This window comes from Crassostrea angulata, chromosome 6 (assembly GCF_025612915.1).
Source record: "Crassostrea angulata isolate pt1a10 chromosome 6, ASM2561291v2, whole genome shotgun sequence".
NCBI lineage: Eukaryota > Metazoa > Mollusca > Bivalvia > Ostreida > Ostreidae > Magallana > Magallana angulata.
In genome coordinates, this window is record NC_069116.1 from 417,083 (window position 1) to 443,613 (window position 26,531).

The 26,531-nt window shown below is 34.4% G+C and overlaps 2 protein-coding genes across 3 annotated transcripts; both read right to left on the reverse strand.

The window, feature by feature from the left end:
- Positions 1 to 8,568: 8,568 nt before the first annotated feature.
- On the reverse strand, positions 8,569 to 13,549 carry LOC128189622 (protein draper-like). 2 transcript variants are annotated; one of them, XM_052861295.1, is made up of 9 exons: positions 13,401 to 13,549; positions 13,016 to 13,074; positions 12,713 to 12,883; positions 12,419 to 12,461; positions 11,743 to 11,795; positions 11,466 to 11,603; positions 9,695 to 9,833; positions 9,556 to 9,620; positions 8,569 to 9,470 (listed from the first exon to the last, which is right to left on the reverse strand). In XM_052861295.1, the coding sequence occupies exons 1-9, from the start codon at positions 13,493 to 13,495 to the stop codon at positions 8,926 to 8,928; spliced, it is 1,308 nt and encodes a 435-aa protein (XP_052717255.1). In that variant the 5' UTR covers positions 13,496 to 13,549; the 3' UTR covers positions 8,569 to 8,925. The 2 variants fall into 2 exon arrangements, with proteins under 2 accessions (XP_052717255.1, XP_052717253.1); XM_052861293.1 differs by having other exon boundaries at positions 8,570 to 9,470; positions 12,713 to 12,895.
- A 10,109-nt stretch (positions 13,550 to 23,658) lies between these two features.
- Positions 23,659 to 26,531, reverse strand: LOC128190540 (uncharacterized protein K02A2.6-like). The gene is made up of 4 exons (XM_052862623.1): positions 26,291 to 26,531; positions 24,745 to 26,155; positions 24,323 to 24,659; positions 23,659 to 24,183 (listed from the first exon to the last, which is right to left on the reverse strand). Exons 1-4 carry the CDS (start codon positions 26,529 to 26,531, stop codon positions 23,659 to 23,661), a joined length of 2,514 nt encoding a protein of 837 aa, XP_052718583.1.

A 26,531-nucleotide genomic window follows, 5' to 3' on the forward strand; every position in this document is an offset into this window, starting at 1 on the left:
TTTTAGGTGCAAAAAAATCAAAATAAATTGGCCATAACTCAGAGGGATGAAAACTGACCATTCATTATGTCTACTGCATATTTCAATTATATACTTATATGTCAAAAATGTACAAAAGAGTTTTATTGCATCTATTTAATCAATCTGAATTCTTTTGACATATTCAAAGTATGTATTCATAAACAATTCGTTTTCTATAACATAATTAAGTTGTGTGTACGGCTTTAAACGTATTAAAATATTTTATCAACGTAACATTTCCAAGATTACTTGCCTTGTTATCTTCATAAGATATATGTGGCTAGAGTAAGGCAACAGTTTGTTCTCATCTATTGTTTAACCTTTACCGTGTATTGTAATTTATTCACAAATTTGAATGGAAGACAAAATATTTTGATCAACTGATCAATGACAGATGGTAAGGAATCATATGTAAAGGATTACTTGATTTAGAGTACCACTCTCTTTTTCATTATAAACTTTTCACCCGCTACAGTTTGCTTACATTATATTATACATCCCATTGCAAATCAGTCTAACTTCAACAATTAGTAATATAGAAAAATCTTGTAGAGTTTTGTTTTTAACAAAACTTGTATGATTTGATACAAAATGTGTGTTCTAGAAATGGGCAATGTATTAGTAAACAAAAAAACCCCCCGAAAAACCAAAAAATAAAAATCTACCAATACGTCCTAATTTGTTTCATGTGACCAACCCATGCATGCCACCGTTTATATCTGCCTGCAATGAAGAGTAAAGAAGGTTCTTGTTTTGTTAAACGTGTTTTTTTTTCCAATTATCGACATCGTAATACATTGGGTGGAGATCGTAAAACAAATGATTTCCTAAATAAGCACTTCACATTATAATTGAGGTAAGAAAAAATTATTTTAAAACACAATTTCATTGAATAACGACGTATTTGTTTTGGCGTATGTTTGCATCTCTTAAAAAGAGAAATAGTATTCATGTTTTAATTATATATTCTGATTTATGATTTCTATGTTTTAAATGTTCAGAAAGCCAAGCCTCTGGTTTCAAGTATTTGATCCTGTCGTCAATGTAAGTGATCATTCTGGCCTTCTGGCCTCACTTTTAATTTCATATTTCTATGTTTTGTAACAACTCTGAGTATATCTAAAAATATTGTTATAAATGGCAATATGCACAAGAGTGTAAAAAATGGCAATATGCACAAGAGTGTAAAATATGGCAATATGCAGAAAGTTATACATACATATATATATATATATATATATGTATATATATATATATATATATATATATATATATATATATATATATATATATATATATATATATATATATATATATATACATACATATATATATATATATACATATATATATATATATATATATATATATATATATATATATATATATATATATATATATATAATGTAATATATTGTCTACATTTTTTAAAATATGACGCGCTAAATACAAATCATATTCTTTGTAAGAAATGTTTTAAAGGCAAGAAGAGTATAAATGGAAAAATCATCTTATATGTTGCACCGTAATAAAATATTTGCGACATAAATTCATCACTTCCTGCTTGCACAGAGTAAGTCTTTTGAGTATAGTGATAGCACTGTTCATAGATGATGAGTTTTGAAAATTAGCATGATGGTTTTCACGCTCAGTATTTCTAAAATGATATGAAAACACAATATACTTTAATAAGTCATAATTGCAAACTTGATGAATATAAGTTTAGTGTTTAAACTCAACATTTTAAATGATATCCTACTCGAAATCAATATATTGGTATAACAGTTTTGATATTGGTTGGGTATATGTATGTCCCGTGTGATGAAATTTCCTGTTTAGAATTTTCGATTTAGAGGTTAAAAAAAATGTTTTAATACTAATGTATGTGGGAATGAGAAGATGAATATTTATTGCATTTATGATGTTATGGGGATTCTGTCCTTTTTACAATAACGGATCGAAGGATCTTTACTGTAATAAAATTGACTATCATATATCATGTACTGTTTTGCAGCACTGTTAAGGTTTACCTCATGGACGTGCCGACCTGAAAGTACGGGAAATGTTAGCTATGACATAACACAAAATAACAAGTCGTCAAAAATGCTAATAAATAAAGCAATTTCCAGTTGTTATGGGTACAAAAACATTAAACTACATTAAAAATTACCTATGCGTGCAACTTTGTAGTCAAATAAGTCCAACAACGATAAATATAAACAACATATACTGATCGCGGTGCACTTGTCGATGTTACGTCATATTGTAAATTTTGACGCATATTGTGTGTAGAGAGAGGCGGATCAATCAATTTTTTAACACGAGAAAAATGCATTTTATAAATAAACGGATCATAATCATAAAACAATTATTATACCATTAAATACTGTCTACTATGCTTGTTATTATTCGACTTGTAATTATTATTTAAAGCGTGTATTATTTCTTTTTAAGGATTTTTAATGTACAAGTCCGATGTGTTTGACATCGGGAAGTCTAAGTGCACTTTTTAGAAGGGCATATACTTAACAGATCATTTCGATCGTTTGGATATAAATTAAGGGAATGTTATATTTATTCAAAAGTGCTGCTGCTTCAATGAAATCTACAGAATGACTTAACAAATACGTAAATATTAAGCGAAGGTCATATAAATTCCAACTGGAGCTCAAGGGTATGCCCTTGTAATAGTGAAATTTGTTTATCCAATCGGGAGAATTATCAACACACATCGCGTGACCATCAATTCAGGAGACCACAATAAGTGTCATACAAAGTAACATTTACTGTACTGTTTCATTTGATATCACATTTATATCATAATAAAATAACTTTACATAAAGATTTTGTAATAATACATGCATCGTTTTATGAACGTTAAAATCCGCTGATATTTTCATAGCAAGCCTTAACAGTGCTGCTTTGGCTCGATAATCAATATTCCCTTGTAAGTCATTTTGAATTATACTGCATACAATAATAAAATGTTTAAACGTTTATTTTCAAAACTATTTTTGGAATAAACAAAAATGCCTATGAATAGTGTTTTTAATGATTGGGTGCCTTATTTACAGTAAAACATATTAATGTGTTATTCTTACATGTACATCCTCTCTGAAGAAAAAGAAATATATTTTGAAAATAATAAGTTGTCTGCAAAGCAATATATGATGATATACAAAATAAACCATAAGTTGAGTTATGAAAGATGATTTTGCATTGTTTATCAAAATATAAATACCGCAATATGTTCTTGTGTGCCAATTTTTTTTAATGAAAACTTTGTTCCAAATTTTCAAATTCCATTTAAGGAAGAAGAAAGCATTGGCATTGATATTGACAAATACTGTTGAAATAAAAAAAAAAGTGATCAACAATATATTTTTATTTTTGCAATAATATAATTACATCTACGTAAACAACATAAACTACAGAGCATCATATTTGGAAGACTATATATAGTATTTTTATAACTTTATGTAAATTGTAAATGTGTGTCATCAGCAGCAACCATTTAAACAATTTGCGAATTCGGATAAACTTATTTTGTTAATACATTTAATTTATAAAGGATTAATAGAAAACACTTGCTTTGATTATAATGCATGTTCAGGAAGTACAAAATGCAAGATATTATCAATTGTGTGTTTTATAAGAACGTCAGTGAGATCTAGGAATCGGCATAAATGAGCTTGAATTATATTTTTGATATCCAAAACTGATCATGTAAAAAAAAAATTAAAAATCGGGGAAATTTTGTTAAAATAAATTTAAAATAGCAATTATTCATGCAGGATGATTTAGCTACATGATAAATACGACGTACTGGGTGGATTCATTGTTGGTCATTTATTTTATTAATTAAATGTTTTAAACAAATCCAGCAATATGAATTGTATCATGAATAATTCATTTATAATTCATTTATGTTAACTCTACCGATTTACGCTGAAGTCTACCGCTTTTTAGCTCTGCCTTCCGCCTACCGCTTTTATTAAAATAATCTACCGCTTTTTTTTTTCAAAAAACGTTCCTTGTTTTGATAGATAGCCATTTTGGATGCCATTGTGGTCAAAAAATCTCGTCGAGTTTGAAATAAGCGCGAATCTTTGAATCAGAGGCACACAAACACTTTTTTTAAGTCGGTAAGTTTGATAAGTTTTCAAGCATGTGTTTTACATTGTACGATGAAAGAAGCCACTTCCCCTGAAAACAAAAGTTACAAGACATGTCGATGTTGTCCTTGCCACGATAAAAGAAGGTTTGCAGCTCCACACGTAGCTCTAACGATGACTGAATATATCTTTTAACTTGGCCATAACAGTACACTTGACTTGCAGTTTATTGCTTTGTTTTGATATTGAAAAAGAATACTGTGATTTCATTAATATTCAAGGGCATCAAATTTCGTGGATAAAGTGAAAATCACAGTTTCAAGGATACGTAAATTCGTGGCCAAGGACCTTATCAATACAAAATGTTAATAAAAATTGCACTTCAATGAACATTTAATTTCTTGGATCAACTAAACAACGAAATCCACGAAAATTGGTATTCAACGAATATTGATGAAACCACAGTATACGATTTCCTACAAGTTCTTACTCCTCTCATATGTTGAATATTGGCAACTTAACCTATATTTTCTGAACAAATGCAGTTGTTAAAGTCTCTGCACTGAAATATTTTTTCCTCTAAAAATAAATAGCTTTATTACCGTAATCAATATAATGGTAAATGCATGCAAACATTTTTATTGCTTGTGCTGATATTACCAAATTTCAATAGTCTTATATTTTAGTTGATATCTTTATTTACTAATCAGAAACCCTTTGTACATTTGTAGTACATCAAAATATATGCTCTGAAATATACGCGAAAATGACGCGATGCTACCGCTTTTCAGTTCAAAATCTACCTATTTTTTATCACTGGAGGTTAACAATTATTAATTGCAAAACATACTGATGAACTGAGCTTCACCAAATATAATTTAAGAACTCGCAGTCTGAATTTCAATTGCTTGCAACTACATTAAGAGAAAAACAAGAGGCCCATGGGCCACATCGCTCACCTGAGGAACAATAGGTATGATAAAGTCAGCTTAATGGAGTCATAATACAATCTGGACAATGTACATTAATACATGTAGATCCTGTATAAATAAAATCCATTTTTCCCCCTTGGAACTTGGATAGCCCTGACTGCTGAAAATATTTACAAGAGCAGACTTTAATCACCGCTCCTGCACATATATAGGGACTCAACGTTATGCAGGCAGGGATGACCGCACACCTACGCAACTCAACAGGTACCAACGTTAATGCAAGCAGAGATAACGCAAGCAGGGATGACCTCACACTTGCGCCAACAGCTCAACCTAACGCAGGGAGTGCCGCACACTTGCGCTAGAAAGGCCAGAACACCAGCAGGGATGACCATACACTAGTGCTCCGCCGCAACCACCACCAATACAAGCAGGTATGACCGCATATTTGTATTAATGCGATACAGGGCAGAATTGACCGCATATTCTGTATCGTTGGTTAGAAAAACACGAAGAATAGAAAGAGCAGGGAGGTCAACACCCTCAAACTCTCCGTACCTGTTCAAGTTTAACCCCAAACAGTCGCTCATTGCAATGCAATAGACACTGTCCCTATATATGTGCCAGCCTAAAATAATTCATAGTAAACAATTCATACTAAAAATCGGAAATCAAAAATAAACAAACTAATCCAGCCTAACCCAAAACTACTTATGCAGAACAACTTATATACATTGAATATTTATTATTGTATAAAAATAATCATCACATTAATTGGTTAACAGTGGATGCATTAATTAAAATAATCAAGAATCAATAAATCAAGGGCAATAACTCAAAACAGTAATACAAAAAGATTCTAATGAAAAAATAGCTGCCTGCTTCAATTTTATAGTCATATCACATGTTGAGTATTGCAGTTCTCAAAAAGATCCTTTACAATTGTTTATATATGGGATATTTAGCTACATCAAACTCTGAACCTTCTTGTGAGGCCGAAGAATTGTCCTGGAGCCAAAGTCTTAACAATTATAAAAAATCATCTTGCTGATTAGTTACTGAGAAGAAGATTATTAAAGATTTACTCTTTATTCCTATGTAAAACTTTAACACCCCCCCCCCCCCCCCATGTGGCCTCACCCTACCCCCAGGGGTCATGATTTTCACAACTTTGAATCTACACTACCTTAGGATACTTCCCACAAGTTTCAGCTTTCCTGGCTGATTAGTTTCTGAGAAGAAGATTTTTAAAGATTTACTCTATATATTCCTATGTAAAATTTTAACACCCCCTCCCCCCCCCCCAATGTGGCCTCACCCTACCCCCAGGGATCATGATTTTCACAACTTTGAATCTACACTACCTGATGATGCTTCCACACAAGTTTCAGCTTTCCTGGCTGATTAGTTTCTGAGAAGAAGATTTTTAAAGATTTACTCTATATATTCCTATGTAAAACTTCGACCCCCCATTGTGGCCCCAACCTACCCCAGGGGTCATAATTTTCACAACTTTGAATCTACACTACCTGAGGATGCTTCCACATAAGTTTCAGCTTTCCTGGTTGATTAGTTTCTGAGAAGAAGATTTTTAAAGATTTATTCTATACATTCCTATGTAAAACTTCGACCCCCCATTGTGGCACCACCCTACAACCGGGGGTCATGATTTTCACAACTTTGAATCTTCACTACCTAATGATGCTTCCATACAAGTTTCAGTTTTCCTGGCTGTTTAGTTTCTGAGAAGAAGATTTTTAAAGATTTACTCTATATATTCCTATGTAAAACTTCGACCCCCCATTGTGGCCCCAACCTAACCCCAGGGGTCATGATTTTCACAACTTTGAATTTACACTACCTGAGGATGCTGCCACACAAGTTTCAGCTTTCCTGGCTGATTAGTTTCTGAGAAGAAGATTTTTAAAGATTTATTCTATATATTCTTATGTCAAACTTCGACCCCCCAATGTGGCCCCACCCTACACCCAGGGGTCATGATTTTCACAACTTTGAATCTACACTACCTGAGGATGCTTCCACACAAGTTTCAGCTTTCCTGGCTGTTTAGTTTCTGAGAAGAAGATTTTTAAAGATTTACTCTATATATTCCTATGTAAAACTTCGACCCCCCATTGTGGCCCCAACCTACCCCAGGGGGTCATGAATTTCACAACTTTGAATCTACACTACCTGAGGATGCTTCCACACAAGTTTCAGCTTTCCTGGCTTTCTGGTTCTTGAGAAGAAGATTTTTGAAAATTTCTCAAAATTTTTCATTAATTTCTAATTATCTGCCCTTGAAAACGGGTGTGGCCCTTAATTTTCACAACTTTGAATCCCCTTTTGCTTAAGGATGATTTGTGCCAAGTGTGGTTGAAATTGGCCTTGTAGTTCTTGAGAAGATGTTGAAAATGTGAACAGTTTACGGACAGACGGACGGACAGACGGACAGACGGACGACAGACAAAATGTGATCAGAATAGCTCACTTGAGCTTTCAGCTCAGGTGAGCTAAACAGTCGACGAAAATTCAAAAGAATAGAATATACTACAGGATAAAAATAATGATAATTGATCGCACCAATATTTTATTTTGCTATTTCTTTTAAACACTTCAGAACTTGTGTGAGATATTCATGTAGAACACAACGTAGTTATATATAGTGACTGGTTTTTGAAATATGATGTTTATTTTTACAATACTAGTATGCTGCAAAACCCCAAAGATATTTATACTAAGAATATTTACAGAAATGAACACGACAATCGTCAAGAACAAATGCATTTTATCTCGTACAGCTAGTTGTTAGAAGGAAGGGTTAAGCATGATACAAAACTTTAAGAATGCTGTGTAAAAACTGTAGAAATGTTGTTTATGAGACTATCAGTAGTCTCTTTTGAAGTCATTTGCTTGTAGGTTCTATGGTCGATACAACGACCTTGTCAGCAAACACAATCTTCCACCATGTCGCATGCTGACTGGCGTTTTTATACTTATTGTTAGACCATAATTAATCACCTAATTCTCTACGGACATTTCCGTTATTTTTACTGATTACGACAAAGAGCACACGGTAGGTGTGACCGGTTAGCAGAGGATGCTCACTCCTCCTAGGCACCTGATCTTACCTCTATCTTTGTTGAGGTCCGTGTTGCTCTGCTATGGTTTTGTATTTTATTTTATGGATTTTTGAAATGATTGACTGTTTGTTATTTTCATTTTGTTTTTAATTTATGACTACTTTGAGAAATTAGATAAATAAATATAATATCATCAAAGGTTCATGCCCATCGACTATGCTTTTTACAGATTATCGTAATGTACATACAGTTTGCAAAGAGTTTTTACAAATCCAAACGCCATAAAATACTTACTAAAATAACTTTATCAGATAGCAAAAGGTCGTAAACAAACATAATTGATATCTCTTATACAAGATGAAAAAATCCGAACATAAAACTCTTGATACGTTTTAAAGCATTCAATCTGTTTTTTTTCCTGATTATCAGGATGTTTATTCTGAAAGAAACACATCGAAGCAACCACTTACGTTGTTAGACATCAAACAGCTGGTTGTTCAGCTGTATATTAGTCTCAAACAATTAAAATTACCACAAAGCAAATTTTCAAATCTCAAATTTCAAAATTGTCATTTCAACATGTACATAATAATCATACGTAGCATGTTTATTTCTTCATTTTGGAATTGACAGACATACCTTAACAATTGCATTACATGCTCAAGACAAATTCATACATGTTAAATACAATGATATAAAATGATCATTTTTAAAAGAATAATTGTTGGAGGTACATGAGTAGCACACCAGAATAATGGTATTTACATGTATATGTCACGGACTGTCAACATCATCACTCTGTTCATCTTTCTCATTTTCCGTTTTTAAGATGGTTAACAATGTTTCCATCTCTGACTGGCTGTTACTTGAGGAACTACTTCTACTGTTTTCATACACATTGACAAGGTCATATGCATCGGCATTATTATATTCGGTCTTACCATATAATTCTGTAGCAGATGGGTCAAGGTTTCTCTTCAAAGAGAGTATGCTGTATTGGAAGGGCATTTGAAATTGTTCATAATTTGGTACCGATTCATCTTTGGCATTGGCTTCTTCATTCGAGTTTGTATACATCATCGGACTTTCGATGAAAAATTCATTTTTGGAATCACAATGATCTTCATTCGGAATTTCATTGTTGGTGCTACATGTCGCAAAACTGTTTTTCTTTGTAACATTGCTATATGTATCTAAAAGTTTAGATGACCTTAAATCGGCATATAGATTGTCCATGTTGTCTGCCGTTTCTTCATGTGCATGTTCCTGATCAAGGTTTATGTTTTCAATATTTGCCTCTCCGTGGTCCCGTCTAGCAGCTGAAAAAGGACATTATTTATCTATGCTGTAAAAATGTACTTAAAATTCAAATGCATAATTTGTTTTTATTTATTTTATATTCACCAGTAAGATCTGCCTGGTCTTCCCCATGGCATCTTAAAGACCGTTGTCGTTGATTCTCTTTCAACCTAAACCAGCAAAATACATTTTGCGTTCTTATAATGTTAATTGCTATTTGGAAATAATTTATAATAATTATTACCTTGATCTTAAACACATTATTGCTGCCACAGCGAATGCAGTTACAATGGACCCAGTGAAGGCAAATGTCATATTTTTCCACAGATACATATCTTCAAAAATTGGTGTTGCAGTGAAGACTTTGGTAGAAGTTGAATATACTGCGATGTAAAACATGATCATAATTATGAAAGCAGATAGCGGTATACACAATTAAAGTGTATCGAAAGATAAATATGATAAAAAAAAATGACAATAAGTTTTGTTCTGCTGGTGAATGAGGGACAACGGACCTAAATCAATTTTGCAAAACTAAAAAACAGGGATAGTTAACTATATAAGTGTGGAATGCAGAATATAAATGAATTATTTTCTTACAGAAATTAAACCATTACTAATCAAGCTATGTTTGACAGATTTGAGCTAATGTAAACTAACAACAGAACTGAAGACATTACCTTATGGAATGTGAATGAGAAATAAATTCGAAAATCATATTTTGAACCTTTAAAGCATAGGAAAGTAATTCACTTCATGCACAATAAAAAGTGTAATTATTGACGTCAAACAGCTATATAAACAAATTTTCATTTTGTGTTTGTGATTTTAAAGTAATATTGAAAATCTGATATCTTTAACAAGCATTCCATTAACGTATGCAAAATAAATGCGCTAATCAAAGGAGGTATGTCGCCTTTAAAGTATTAAAACTTGATTAAATATTAAATGTTCTATTGATTATGTATGAATACCGAATATATATATATATATATATATATATATATATATATATATATATATATATATATATATATATATATATATTCTTCTACAAGGTAAATCAAACAATCACAATTTACTTACCTATAGAAAATAATGCAAAAATATAATAATAGTAAGCGATGGCATACACTAACGTCTGAGGATAAATGTCAATAGAAATAAAAAAAAAATTGAGCCAGTCATTTATCCTATGGTTGTTTTTATTTTGATTTAGTCCATACAATTTTTTTGTGAATCGTAAAATTTAAAAGTACTGAAAATTTTATTTGAAGCATTACTGGATTCCTAGTTTGGACGACTGTTTCCATTCTTTGTTTGTAACGCTTGTTGACAGCAACGATTAAATTTCCCGAAGCTAAAATAGCATCATAAAACGGTATTGGTATCATTATTGAAAAGGTACTACAACTTGGCAAATTTCTTTTAATCTTCATTACATAAAATAACAGCGATGTCCAACACAATATTTGATAGTTGTGACGACGATTTGATATTAAATTTATATTATCAAAACAGTTCGCCCATCCAAAAAAATTAGAATGGGTCAAATGGTCGGTTTCCCCTATCATGAGTCGCATTGGTTATTGTTTTCTCTCCAAACTTCCCGCTAACTATACAAAGATTACATTGATCTTTCGTTTGTACTTAGTTGTTTTGTACAAGCATTACTATTCATAAAATTTACGTGCACGTAGCAAAAACAGTCTCCGCACCATGAGTAATATTTAGTCTTTACCTAATACGAAGCTTTAAAACTGATAAATATTTGATGCTCAATAATGATAATATTGCATTTAGTAACACTAGTATTAACAACAGCGTCTATGTAAAGGTTCATTAATCTTCAATAAAATTCATTTATAACGTTATGGTGCATTTTTGATAACTATCAAAATAATACATATCGTAGCGTCAAAGTTAGTTATGAAGTCTTATTTTGTGAAGTATAGACCTGAGACAAGTGACTTTCTACACGTTGTTGTGAAAATAATCAGGAAGCCTTACCATACCCGTGTTTTGAATACATCCATTGATTGAGTCGCAGTTTTGACCATCAGTACAACTGCACTCTTCCTCGCAAAAGAGTCCATAATAATTCCGTGGACAGGTGCCGCTACAATTCAAGCCAAAAGTTCCTGCCGGACATTCTGATTGAAGAAAAAAATGAAAATCAGTATAACTTAATACGACTCAGTATTCGTTTTATTTGCTTCTAGAAAACGATGCTTAAGTATGAGGGTTTACGTGAATTAGAATTCAGACAATTATATAAATCTATTCTGTTACCTGTACAGTTTCCATTTACTTTGTAGTAATTTAGACAGCACCGTCCTATGTTACTGGAATAGAAAGGTAAACATCCAACTGTGAACACGTTTGTGGTAATGATTAAAGAAACTGACTTGTTTGCTTTTCAATGGAAAATGTTTAGAAAGATGAACTAGCATTGTGTGTTATGGGTCATTTATTTTTGTTTATATAAATTTATGGTTTGAATGTTATTTTAGCCCGCATAGCAATACTCTTAGTGATAATTATGTGTTATTTTTTTTTCGTTAGCGAACGTTTTACTCAATAAATTATGATGACAAGGACAGTAGAAATCTGGTGTGAAACACATGTTTACCGTTAAAAAAGTGTATTGAGTTTAACGAAAATTAACATCGCCTTTATTGATTCAGAAGTTTTCTTTTTTTCACACAATTTTCAAGGAATTTAAAGAGAATTATTTCTATATTATATTTGATTTTCAGTAATGTTTTTCCTGTGATTGTTTAGCGCGTAAGAGTAAAGGTGATTGCCCCACTCGTAAAATATTACTTCTTTGAGAAAAAAAAGACGGATTTGTTTAATAGCTGTTCCTCTTTTGAAAACAAAGGGATGGAAGGAAGAGAAAGAGAGAGAGAAAGAGAGAGAGAGAGAGAGAAAATAAAGTAAATTAACCAAGTGCGTTTTGTCAAACCTTTCACATTCTGAAGACCTTGCAATTCTTTTAACTGCAAAAACTACAAAAAAAATAAAAAATGACTGCGTACAATACCTTGCAATCAATAAAAATATGGATGGACAATATCAAAAATGAAATGCAGATTTTTATGAAACATTTATCAATATATATGTATCACATTCAGAATAATAAAGGATACTAGACTGGGCAGATGGAATTCATAACTATATTTGATTTTACCTTGCTAGATATTAACTAAAAGTGTTGAACAATTACCCGTTATAAACAACAGATTGGCAACATATGTACCTGCATTTGTTTCATTAACGCCGGATTCTCTTTTGGTTGTGTCTCTATGATTGTTTAGACATCCGTCGACTTGATCACAATGTTGACCATCAGTGCAGTGACACTCTTCCTTACATAATCGTCCATAGTAATTGTCTCCACAGGTACTGCTACAGTTCAAGCCAAATGTTCCTGCCGGACATTCTAAAATATTTATACATATACATATACACCACATAAATCACATTGATAGTATACAATCAGAAAAAAAAATCATAGCATTAAAACAGAGATGTTAAACGTTCGACTATTGCATCTCATTACCTGTGCATTGTCCATTTAATCTCGATCGATAGTAGTTCACGCAACAGCGATCCTTGTTTCTTTAATACAAATAATCATTTGTAAAGCATTGTCGAAAATAAAAATATTTCTGTGTTAACCTGTACGATGAAAGGGTTGCAATATTTTACGTAAAGATGAACAAAATTAAGTTAAAGTTGCAATAAAATTATTTTGCCCTAATATAGATTTTAATGATGCCATAAAGAGCGTGTACAAATAATAATAGAATTGGAAAAGGGTCTATTATTTTATCACTTCAACTGTTTGCTTCAAAACAGCAGTAAACATAAGGGAAATATAACGATGATTTGAGGCTTAAAAAATTATATACTATTGATATAACAATAACTGTATTCATACAAACCTGTTGCATTCAGAAGAAAACACAAAGCCTCCTGACTGAATAGAGATCAACAAAATAAATGTAATACCACTCAAAGATACAAAATATGTCAACATTGTTCAGACAGATAACACAACCCAGGCAGACGAAATAGTTTTCCCCATATCTGATACCATTTATATTGTAAGCATTTCAAAATATTTTTAAAAAACCCAGAAATTAGAAACAATAAACATGAAGAAATATAAGCATTTAAATTGATTAATTAGAACACTTGTTATTCCGTACAGCTGTAGTAATTGTAATTTAAGAACCTATTCGATTGGTCCATTAAAATACTTTAACATGTTAGTGTAATTGAATATATTTATAAAATTTACGATTGATCTATAATAAGGACATCTGCCGTTGTTGTTCCTGATATCAGTTATTGCCATTTTATTTACAACAGTTGTTCATCTAATATACATGTAGTTTAACTTTTTTAAACTTTGATTCACAGCTATTGCAATGGGTATCTGTTTTTGGAAGTGAGACCGACAAGACTGAGTGTAATAATGTATGAAGTTATTAAAATCGATCACAATTTTAAATGAAGTAGAATTTAAAAAAAAACAACAAATAGTATATGATTAAAGAACGATTTATACAAAATAAAATAAAATAAATACATGAGGTCAAGTACAATCAAAGCAGGACTTACTATTCCCATGCAGTCAAAAAGAAAACATGTGTTCTAAATTAAGATAAATGTGTTAGACAAATTTAACTGAAACTGTTTATAATGTTTAAAACTAATATAATTGTAATAAGTTGTAAAAGTTAATGCAAGAAACTTTAAGTAGGAAACAAATTAGACAAAAATCTTGGTCAGTTATTTAGTTTTTTTCTAATTTTACATTAACTAATAGCCTACTGATGCATTTTTTCCATGATTTTATGATATTGTCAAAGGTGGCATTTCAGTATTTTTAATTTTATTGATTGATTTTCATGTCACAAAGATATAAATTTAGCAAACTGTTTGATCTGATTGTTGTATATTTTTTTAAATCTTTCAATCAATTTGTTTGAAAATGTTTTCAATGACTCACTACATAAATCTTCAGCAAACAGCCAGAATATATTATTGGAAATTAAATTATTCTTCACTCAATATTAAATTTCCACCGCCTAAATTAGAATATTATAAAATACATTATTATAACTTATTCTATCATCGCTGTATTTAAATTTATGTGGAACAAAATAGCAACTATTGCTCGAAAGCATAAATCAATAATGCTCTAATTCAAATCAGCTAATTAAAGAAGCAATTGTCAACATATTCTATTTTTAAGTTCATTTTTTAATAAATGTGTATTGTCAAGTCAACTAAAGAAAAAAAAAGGACAAATCGTGGTTTTCTAAAAAGGAAATTAATTATTTGTTTAAATGAATTGACTTATAAAACATATTACATGATCTTAATGTATGGAGGGAAAAATTACTTCTGAACTCATTCCCCCCCCCCCCCCCCCCATCATTTTGTAAGTTCTATGGTCGATACAACGATCTTGTCAGCAAATACAATTTTTCACTAAGTTGAATGGTTACTGACGTTTTTTAATTTTTTTGTTAGGCTATTGTTATAAATCAAATTATCTCTGAATTTGATCGTTTTCCCGATTATGACAAAGATCATCCGGCGGGTGTGACAGAGTGTGACCGGTCAGCAGAGGATGCTCATTCCTACACGGCACCTGATCCTACCTTTATTTTTTGTAGAGGTCGGTGTTTGCTCTGGCCCAGTGCTGTATTATTCTTTTCGATTTTGATTTTGAATACTGTTCATTATCACCATATTTCGTTCTTAATTTTTCATCATGATGTTCAAAATAGATAAAACAAACCAAGCAAAAAAACAAAAAACAACTAAAAGATGTTGAAGTTGATTGTGTTAGGCATGAGATTTGCAGTGGTGAATTTGGTGACAAGACGGACAGCCACAAGCCGAAGTAAATGCGGAACGCAATGAAAAACTGTTAATATTAAGAATTGACAGCTGCACACCGTTAGTAATATTTACACAATTACAACTCCAGAGGGAACTCAGAGAACTAGGAATCACTTCTTTTGAATATATTTTTGAGAGTATCTAATGGTTCCAAATAAGTTTATCATACGAAAATATAATAAATTATGTGATAATTTGGACAAGGAAATATTTAAAAAGTTCAATATTTATAAAATGATTGGGTCACAAATTCTGCCACGTCTTCATCGGTGAGGGGGAAGGGGGTATCAATCAGCATGCTATAGAAAGGACCAGAATAGTTACGTCCATAGTGGATATTCTTCTAATAATGTATAGGAGAAGTGAATCAGATACGCTGTACTCTGTACTCCGTATAAAGAAAATATTTACATACTTTGCAAAGAAAAGGTGCAGGTTTCCGAAAACGGATATGTAAGCAAATTTCCTGGATGAATTACATCCTGCACTGCAAGCATTTTTGAGTGATTTAAGTCAAAGTGTCGTTTAGAGTTGTGCAAACTAGACAAAGGTTGTGCTATAACTATTTTCTGGGTCATAAAACAGCCTAAATCTACTTATTTTACGATATTTGGCGAAATATAATTGTCCGACATAAAAAAGTGTTATCCTATTTTTAAAGTTACGCCGCATTAACTTTTGAAGAAATCATAAATGATTATGACCACGCTAAAAATTGTGGCATAATGTCCGCCGACTGCAATGTATGTCATAGCATAATATAAGCAATTTCAAATATTCACATTTTTTCCAAAAGTCGTAATATTATGTCCGCCGTTATATTTTTAAAAGGATTATAAAATGACCAAGCTAACATTGAAAAATAAAATGGCATAACATCCCTAACACGAATGTAAGTTTCAATCGTAAGTCGTAACACTATATCCGCCATTTAAAAAGTGCTATTTTTTAATCGTCGTAACATTATGTCCGCCACTGAAATTTTTATAAGGAATAAGGAATCATTCTTTGAGTATTATGAGGTGATAATTTTGGTCGGGGCGTGATCAAATCCAATAAAGCCCGAAGGGCTTTATGATAGATTTGATCACGCCCCGACCGAAATTATCACCTCATAATATTCAAAGAATGATTCCTTATTACATATATTTATATAATTTTAAACCATCGTACGATTAAATATTTAAATATGAATAAGCAAACCCCGCTGGCGCCTCAATTTGGCGTCATTTGTATTATGGGTTATATAGTACAAAATCGATACGTAGTGTTATCACAGGCAAAGACACTGGAACATGTAAATATAAATAAATCGTATTATGACCACGCTAAACATTGTGAACGTTGTTCAAAATGTCCGCCTACCTAATTGTATGTCGAAACATAATGTCTGCAATTAAAAAAGGTTGCCTAGTTTCTAAAAGTCTTTACATTATGTACGCCGCATTTAAATTTTGAAGAAATCGTATTATGCCCACGCTGAATATTGTGAAAGAACGTGACAAAATGTCCGCCAACAGGAATGTACGTTTAAATGAATATTATTAATAGTTATGAGGATAAATATATGACAAAATCTGTATTGCGTCGTACATGGAACTGAAGGCAGACGTTGTTGTCTTAAATGTTATGAAATGAATTTTTTGTTTTTATTAGGAATTCGAGATTTTGAAACTTGACGGGTGTGCCATTTTTGGCCGTTGTTAGACATGTTATGATTGCTGTTTAGAGGTAGCTTTTCGAAAAATGTGAAATGCCCTTAAAAGGGCCGTTTATTCTCTACTCCAAGGAGCGACTTTTTACTGTCTTGCTTATGGAAAGCAGGAATATGACAGTCCCAGCGTCGTTAAAATGGATTTCGTCTGGTAGATAGTGTCTGGGAAACCTGACGTCTATTCTGATGAAGGTTCTGCCAAGGATTTTCTTCATCTTATTGTTGACGGTTCTCCTCTTTCCGTCGAATTCCTCACGTTGTAGAGAAGAACGGAATTTTTCCCTGGAGACTATCTCCGTGAAGAAAATATCGGGTTGTCGGGGGGCGAAATCTCTTATTCTGTGGAAGAGGCTTGTCAGGCAGTCGATGACAGTAGACGGCTCTGCTCCACTGGAAATGTCGTTACCCCCCAAACAAACGACAACGATGTCCGGGCTGTATCTCGCCATTTTGAAGATTAGGTTTGGGCAGGGCTGGGAGGCTGTCATTCCACCAACACCGAACCACTCTACTTCAAATGGCATGGCAAAGTCTGCAAAATAAGAAGCTCGCTTCACGTATGAGGATCCGAAGATGGCGACTTTCATCGTTAATATAAAAAATAAAATGCATGTATCATAATTATAGCAAACGTGGGAAAATACAGGCGATTGTATAATTATCACCTCACATTTATTTCCTCATAATTAAACAGTAATGACAATTGCCTCTTCTATTATAAGCGATTATAATTATCGCCTACATTTATCTCCTCATAATTAATGAGTAACGACTACCGCATCTGATAATTTTAATTTTATTATCACACGTAGGCACTAATTACATTATTAATTATTTGCAAACGGGTTTGATATTATTCATCCAACTTCTCATAAATGAAATATTTAGTTATTAATTTGACTGTGTACTATTGCTGACATGTAGAGGAAAGTCAACATTACAGTTGTAAACAAAGAATATGAACATAATACCGCCTCTGTTTATCTTATTTTTTTTTTAATTTTAGAATATGATTATATCTTAAGTTCAGAGATGCTTAGGAAATTTGTGGTTATCAGGCATTCGGTAACAAACATTTAAAAATAATTAACCGGGAAAAAGACATTCACCTATAGTTCTCTTCATTACTTCTTGATGGTTAAACAAAATATATATTTCTTTAGATTTTATACGCATCTGCATGTCAAAGTATTTACTATAACGTACGTAAATTAGCGGTAATTTAAAACTTACAATGTAGAGGTTCTATGTTCGAATTTCCTGTATGACGATTTTGAAAATGTATTATAAAGACATGTGCATCATCAAAAACTACTGATTACATGAACAGTTCTGAAACGTTTCAGAGACTCTAATATGAAATCTATGACATTAAGGGCATTTTCAGTATGCATTAAAATACACGTTTCAATATTTAACCATCTTATCATTTTGAGTAACCAGACAAAAGCAAATAAATATAGTACTGAAAATCATGTTTGGATAAGAGGGAAAACAATGAATAAAAAACTAAATAAAAATTACGGGTATGGTCTGGAAATCAACTCACTTTACCTTGCTAGTACATGCACAAGTCAAGTAATAATATCAGGAGATTTCTGCCAGATTAAACTGTTGCCCAACTCTTGCCACGTGGAGGCATCTCCTATTAAGAGTCTTTGTTTTTTATTAAATGATTAAACAGAGAGAGAGAGAGAGAGAGAGAGAGAGAGAGAGAGAGAGAGAGAGAGAGAGAGAGAGAGAGAGAGAGAACACTTTCAACATTGCTTTGTTTTGAAAGTGTTTCCTTTACTTCTACATTGAAAAAGATAATGGAATAAATAAATACATAAATAAATTCATTTTGTTTACATATTGTCCTATATTTGCGCGACACGTGGCCGTACCACATGTTTACTGTTGTTATGTTATTTGCGCGATTGGTGGCTCCAACTGGAAGCCTATTTAGAGAAAAAAGGCCATACCACCGTCAATTGACGCTCAATTACTAACGCTGCACACGCGAATATTAAATTTTACTGTTTGAATTTAAAACCGACAATATAATACCATCCGGCGATTGCTGTTGCGAGGATCTCGATGTAGCCATCGGGAAGAAATTGGTCACGTCACGCAGTTCCATCATTACTCCACTCCCAGGACCCGCCAATCGGCTTCATTTACGAAGAGACCAGTTGTGTCGTACGCAATCAGGAAACACAGATTTACCTTCCAATATGGACATAACATTTTCATTTAAGTAAATTTGAGGACATAAATTATTAAGGGTGGCTAGCAGATGTTCGAAATGTGTTGATACCTTCATTAAAGTTAAAAACATGTTGAAATTGTTATAGATTACAAGGGACAAAATGTTGCGCTGAATAAAAAAAAGGTAAATCAGTAAAATGCTTTTGGTTTACCCTTTCGGCAAAAATTTGCTTACGTGCCCTGACATAATCACTTGGTGTGAACTTCTTAGGAGGGCGCACTATTGACCTTAAATGAATTGGTGATAACACCGGAGGTTCCTCGTCATAATTTGAACCATTTGCTGTATCTGCAATTTGAATTAAAGAAGGCGGATCAATATAAAATGACATATTATGGCTTGGAGGGGATAACCTGTCATGATCTGTGGAATTGAGATCGTTTCTGTCTGAGGCGGCTGTTGGGGAGGCTGATGAATCTAACTTTGACAGGAGAGGAGCATCAATGTGTTCCTCTTCTGTGTGACAAGGGGCGCTGTCTAGATGGCTGCTTTGAGGAGAAAATGAACTGTCGTCTGTAGATAAATGTAGGTTCAGAACTGAATCAGTCGAATAATTTGTAGGTTGAATAACTTCCTGAAAAGAATAGTTGTAAAAATCACTACAGTTGTCTGTGATATTGTGATTTGAGATTGTATTTTTGTTTTGAAGACATGTTATATTTACATTTTGAACATTAACTGCACTATTAAAAACATCCGACTGCATGCCTACTATTGGCTCTAATCTAATTAAATGAAACTCGAACTCATGACCCAAATAAATATGCAAAAGATGTTCCCGATTTTGAGGATTGAAAGGTAAAATGTAATTTAAGTCGGACTGGGCGCTCGACACGATACCTATTGCGATGTTAAACGCGTTTGCTATGGCTGTTATGCAGATGTGATCGCCCCATTCGGTACCTAAGATGCCCTCTAAATAGGTGTCCCAGTCTAGGTTAGGAAAGAACTGCGAGAAGCGGTCGCCGGCTGGTGTTTCGGGATTTTCGGAAAGCCAATTAACCACGACATTTCGGATATCTTGCTGACCAAGATCGGTTTGTAACTGACTTGAGAGCGATTGTGCAACAGAATGGAATAGACAGCTGCCGTCTTTAGGAATGTTTCCAACAGGAACTAAATCGCGTTCAAGCGCATTTCGAACCAAGTCGTCATGGGCTGTATCGGTTATCGAAAGGCTCGGTCCTTTAAAGTAGATCCAGTGTTCTGTGACGTCACACTTTTTTGTAAAACTTTGAATTCTTTAAAAATTGTGCAAGATAGTTTTATTTATTTTATGTGAATATAATCACATGGATGTAATTAGAATTATTGGTAGGTTAAAGATATTTTCACACTTAATTTTATACTAAATTTCCAAATTTTTATATATTTTATCTATGCAAAGGGGAAATAACTCTTTTTCTGACTTTTCTCTCAGTTGTATGTCTAAATGCTATAGTTTTTCTTATTCCAACGATTAATTCAAAAATAATTTTGTAATTTTAGTTTTCTGATAAAGTTGACATTAAAATTAAACAAGAAAAACAAATTTCTGCCCACAAGATTTTACTTTTAACAGAAACAAAATACATTTTTCTAATGCTAAAATATACTTTAGTTTATGTTTATCTGGCATCTCAAAAAGTGTGATGACATGTATATTTTTTCTAACAATTGATGACATTTAAGTCTATTAAGTCGAAATCAGTTCGGTTTTTCAACTTTCCTCAGAGAATTTTACGAGTATGGAGCTACCTTAAGTTGGTTAACTAAGTTTTCGGACAGATAGAAATCCGATATATGAGGAAAATTATGAGAGGGCAGCGAACACGAAATTTTGCTTTTGCGGCAACAAAATTTACTGAGTTTGTGTTTGCAGTTGGGGTCCGATTCTCGTGAGCATTCATCGCTGGTACATTCGCACATGGGATTAAATCTTAATCGATGACGTTTTTGCCTTTTTAACAATTCTTCGGAACGCGAAATCGCAGCTATATTTTGAACGTTTATCCAACGCGAAACCCCACTAGAAAACTTGATTTTATACGAGAACGCGTTGTGTTTAGTAGCGATTACTTTCCCTCTTTCGAAACGGGGCTTAGCTTTATTGTAATTTTTGTGCGTTCGAGATTTTACATACACGTCGTCGCCCACGCTATACACACTAACTTGATGTTTTTTGAAATGGTGTTTTATCATAGTTTTTTCGCGTTTGTTCGATGCCAATAAGGCTGCGTTGCGGACAGCTGATTGCCTTTTTAGCTGACTAGAAACGTGATTCGGAACGCTCGGCCCAAGTCGAGTAGATTTACGCACGCGATTAGATTCCCGGCCGTGATACACGTAAAATGGCGACGCCTTTAATGAAGAGGGATACTCTTCATTGCGTAACATCGCGTATTTTGGTAAATCCCGAACCCAATTCGAATCGATTATTTTAAGTAAGTCGTATTTAATCTTTGATTTCCACGATTTATGCGACGATTCGATTTTACCTTGACTTTGTGGATAATACGGTCGGCTATTGATAATTTGACAACCCAATACCTCGGCCAATTGGGTAACTGTTCCATGAAATTCTCGACCATTATCGCATTGAATAATTTTGGGCGGTCCTTCGCTTTGATAAATGGACTCGAGCGCGTCTGCAACCTCGGTGCTTTCTTTCGAGCGGAGGGGGCGAAGCCATATGTAACGACTGAACACGTCTATAACCGACAAAATATACCTGTACTCTTGACCGTCATAAAATTCGGTGTATCGCGACATATCAACTAAGTCGATTTGGTGGCGTTCTTGTATCGAACTCGCACGAATAGGTTTCAGAGGAGCTACATTGTCGAATATTGGATTGACGGACTGCTTTTCGGGTAGAGATTTCAGAGACGTCTGTGTTAATTCGTGCTATCGGGACGAATAATTATTAAATAGCTGTGACGATCAAACATGCGTTTATTCAATACACATACAACATAATCAAATCATACACCGAACCCGACCTGAATTCCGAACCCGTTCCAAATATAGTATACAGCATTTCATCAACATCCCCTTTTCTTAAGAAAATTTGTCAAAATTTCATCAAACAAAATAGACTTTCATCATGTTACAAACATAAAATGAATAGTGCACTTATCTAGCACAAAATGTCACTGAAATGGTGAAGTATCTGACCTATAGGCACACAATGATCAATTGAAAATCACATGTACAACAACTGACTAGAAAATCACTTAATTTCATAAGACAAAGTCCATTAACCAGTAATATAGTCTTTCAAATAGGCTGGTTTTCTCCTTTCGCGAACAGGTCTTTCTTCACGGAGTGGTTCATTTTGCGTTGATACGGTAAGTTCAACGGACGGTGTTTCTGGTGCGCGTCCGCTAACAGTAGAGTTCGGATTGTTCACTGGCTTAGAGTCTGTTACAAAGTGTCTCTGTATGCCCTCTGTATCATCATCTGGGACTGAACGCAACGGTGAGCGGTCACGACTGTAGAAGTTAACTGTGGTAGGTCGCAAATGAATTCTGTTTCTACGATAAGTGGTTCCGTTCTGGTCCTTGACGATGTATGTCCTTGGTCCAAGAATACCATTGATCTTTCCGAGTTTCCAGTTGCGTCCCTCTAGATGCTGGAAGAATACTGCTTGACCAACGTCCAATTCACTCTGCTCGCGATACTTCTTGTCAAACGATTTCTTTACTGTCTGTCTGCGCTGATTCTTCTTTCTGATGAATGCATCACTTTCTGGTTTCTCCAGTTTCTGTGGAAAATGTGGAATCATGCCACGCACTTTTCTGTTAAACATGATTTCTGCAGGACTAATACCAGTATCCTGTTTTGGTGTATTTCTTTGTTCAAGAATTGCTTCATAAGGATCAGTCTTCTCCGCTTGACATTTTCTTAACAAAGTCTTCATGATTTTTACAGCTGACTCGGCCTTGCCATTGGCTTGTTGATGCATAGGCGATGATGTCATGTGAGTGATACCCCACTTCTTTGCAAAATCTTGGAATTCTTGGCTTACGAACTGTGGCCCTCCATCAGACATGATTACATTTGGAATTCCAAATCGAGCAAATTGTTTCTTGAGTAAAGCTATTACTCTGGAGCTTGTCAAAGATGTTAGCAAGTCGATTTCGATGAAACTAGAAAAATAGTCAACTGCAATCAAATAATGCTTTCCATTCAGCTCAAACAGGTCAAGTCCTATTTTCTGCCATGGAGTAGATCCTTCTGCATGCTGCATCATTGGAGCATTTTGGTTCATTGGTTTTCTCTCTTGACATATTGAGCAACAATCAGCCAACTATTTGATATCTGAATTCATTCCTGGTCAAAATATTGTTCCTCTTGCCCTTCTCAGCATGCTATCATATCCAAAGTGAGCCTTGTGAAGTATGGCTTTCATTTCACTCCTCAAAGATTTAGGGATTATTACAGCTTCCCCTTTGAGCATAAGTCCATCACTGTATGATATAGTGTCTCTAAAGTCAAAGTAATGGCGAATTCTCTGTGGCGTTTCTTGTTTCTGCTCCGGCCACCCGTTCATCACAGTTTCCTTGAGAATTTGCATTTCCTCGTCACTCTCTGTTGCTTCTTTTATTTCACTAAGTCGAGCATCAGGAATGTCACATGGTTCGTCACTTTTCAATGCCATGATTCTTAGTCTCTCACTAAAATTACCTTCCTCACTCTTTAGATATGCGCGACTCAATGTATCTGCAATTGTAAGGTTAGTTCCCTTGACATACACAAAGTTAAAATCGTACCGGTTCCATCTCATCATGATGTCCTGTAGTCGCTTTGGTGCCATTGCAAGAGGTTTCTTCAGGATGGCCTCTAATGGTTTATGGTCATTCTGTATCATCACATTACGGCCATATGTATATGGCCGTAAGGTCAAAACGTTCCAGACCGTATAACACAGATAACGCTTCTTTCTCGATCTGCGCCCAGTTTCTCTCTGACACTGTCAGTGATCTAGATGCATAATCTACTGGTCTACCGTCTTGAAGGAGAACTGCACCAATGCCGTCTTTACTACTGTCCACTTGTACTACTACTTCCTTCCCAGGGTCAAAGTAAGCTAGTACAGGAGTTTCTGTCAGCATCATCTTGATCCTCTGAAATGCTGCTTCACAGTCTTTAGACCAATGCCATGCCTTATCTTTGCGAGTAAGTTCTCTGAGCGGCTCCATTATGGTAGAAAGGTCTGGAAGGAACTTCGCCATGTACTGAACCATGCCGCACAGTCTCTTAATTCCTGAAACATCAGTAGGAGGTTGCATGTCATTAATGGCTTTTACTTTCTTGTCATCAATTTTCACTCCATCTCTGGAAATAATATGTCCATGAAATGAGATTTCTTTCAGTCCAATCTCCTGTTTTTCTTTATTCAAGATGATCACATCTCTCCAACACTTTTCTCAATTTTAAAACATGGTCTTGCTCAGCTTCTACATCGTTTTCTCCACAGCCGGCTATTATGATATCGTCTACCACGCTGAAAACACCTGTCATGTTTCCGAACACCTCATTCAGTTTCCTCTGGAATATTTTACTTGATACCTTTAGTCCAAAAGGTGGTCTTGCCCATCTGTACCTTCCAAAAGGGGTTATCATTGTCGTTAGTCTGCTGGATTCCTCATCCAACTTCACAAGCCAAAAAGCTTCCTTGACATCAAGTTTTGTGAAGGTTCTGGCCTTACTGAGCTGCGGTAGAATGTCATCAAGAACAGGTAGGCGAAAATGTTCTCTCATCAACGCTGTGTTGAGTGCTTGCGGGTCAATACACAATCTTAGCTTGCCGTTGGCTTTATGAGCAATAGCCATCTGGCTGACCCATGGAGTAGGCTCTGTAATCGGAATAAGTACTCCTCTATCTTCAAGCTTCTGAAGTTCCTCATGTACCAAGCTCTGGAGTGCGATAGGGATCTTCCTGCAGGGAAGAGCTTTGGGTTTCACATTTGGGTCGACATGTAGATGGGCTGTTCCCAAACCACCTAAGTCACTGCTTGATACACTGGATATGAATTTCTCGTTATTTATGGTAATCAACTTCAATTTCTGTACCGCCTCAAGTCCAAGTAAACATGTGTAATGATTTGGAACAACAATGAATCTGAGTTGGTGCTTCTCATTTGTACGTGGATTGACGAATGTCAGATCTGCCTCACCAAGTGGTTTCATGTTTGTCTTATTCCACATGTTCAAGCGGATTTTGGTAGGCTTGCATTGCTCCTTGCGGACATAACGCTGAGAAATTGTATTCACATCTGCGGCACTGTCAAGTTGAAATCTAATGTCACACTCATTGATACGCATTATTGCAGTCACTTCCTTGCCACCAGAACTAACAGCTTTCAACCATTGGTCCTCGTTAAATTCTTCTTCCTGATTGACTGAATGTATCTTCTTGCACTTTGCTTTGAAGTGATTCCTTCCACCACACTGTTCACAACATTTTCCCCATGCTGGACACTTCTGTCTCCCTGGTTCGTGTTTGTACCCACAGAATTCACAGTCTTTCTTCTTATACTGAGTGTGTTTAGTCTTTGGAATTTCCTTCTTTTTCTCTGTTTTCGCTTTGCTGTGCATGTACTTTTCAGATTTCTGTAGTTTGTTCACTTGCAGAGTGGCTTCACGTAGCTCCTTTACTTGTCTGTTGGATTGTTCATACGCCCTACAAACTTGTATGGTTCTTTCGAGTGTAAGTTTGTCCTCTCTGAGTAGAAGTTCCTGTAACTTTCCGGTAACTGTGAACACTATTTTGTCTCTCATCATTCTGTCAGGTTCTTTGAAATTGCAAGATGCTGCACGGGTCTTCAGATCTGTGAGAAAACTATCAAATGGATATTGGTATGGGAGCTACCAAAATCTGTGTGATTCGAGTACTTCATTTGATCTGGGGTTACAATAAGATTGTAATTTCTGAAAAAGTTTATCAGGGTCATTCTTGTCATTACCATCGTCCCACTGGAATTGGTCATAAATTTTAACCACGTGGGGGCCTCCACAACTGAGTATTATGGCTACCTGCACTTCTGTGGCCTTCTCTGTGCCACCGGAAGCTGCGAGATACACCTCGACCTGTCTTTTCCATTTCTTAAAATTTTCTGACTCATTTCCTGTTGTAAATTCTAACTCAGGGGGTAATCGAAAAGGACAGTTATATACCTGCACTGGGGTTGGTTCTGCTTCGCCCAT

Coding starts and splice junctions, on each gene's coding strand:
- LOC128189622 (XM_052861293.1), bottom strand. CDS start 13,495: ATGTTGACATATTTTGTATCTTTGAGTGGTATTACATTTATTTTGTTG. Junction 11,796..12,418: donor AGGTCTTCAGAATGTGAAAG/GTTTGACAAAAC, acceptor TTTCTATTCCAG/TAACATAGGACGGTGCTGTC. Junction 11,604..11,742: donor AGTAAATGGAAACTGTACAG/GTAACAGAATAG, acceptor TTCTTCAATCAG/AATGTCCGGCAGGAACTTTT.
- LOC128190540 (XM_052862623.1), bottom strand. CDS start 26,531: ATGGGCGAAGCAGAACCAACCCCAGTGCAGGTATATAACTGTCCTTTT. Junction 26,156..26,290: donor CCAATTCCAGTGGGACGATG/GTAATGACAAGA, acceptor GTTTTCTCACAG/ATCTGAAGACCCGTGCAGCA. Junction 24,660..24,744: donor GTTTTAAAATTGAGAAAAGT/GTTGGAGAGATG, acceptor TATTATTTCCAG/AGATGGAGTGAAAATTGATG.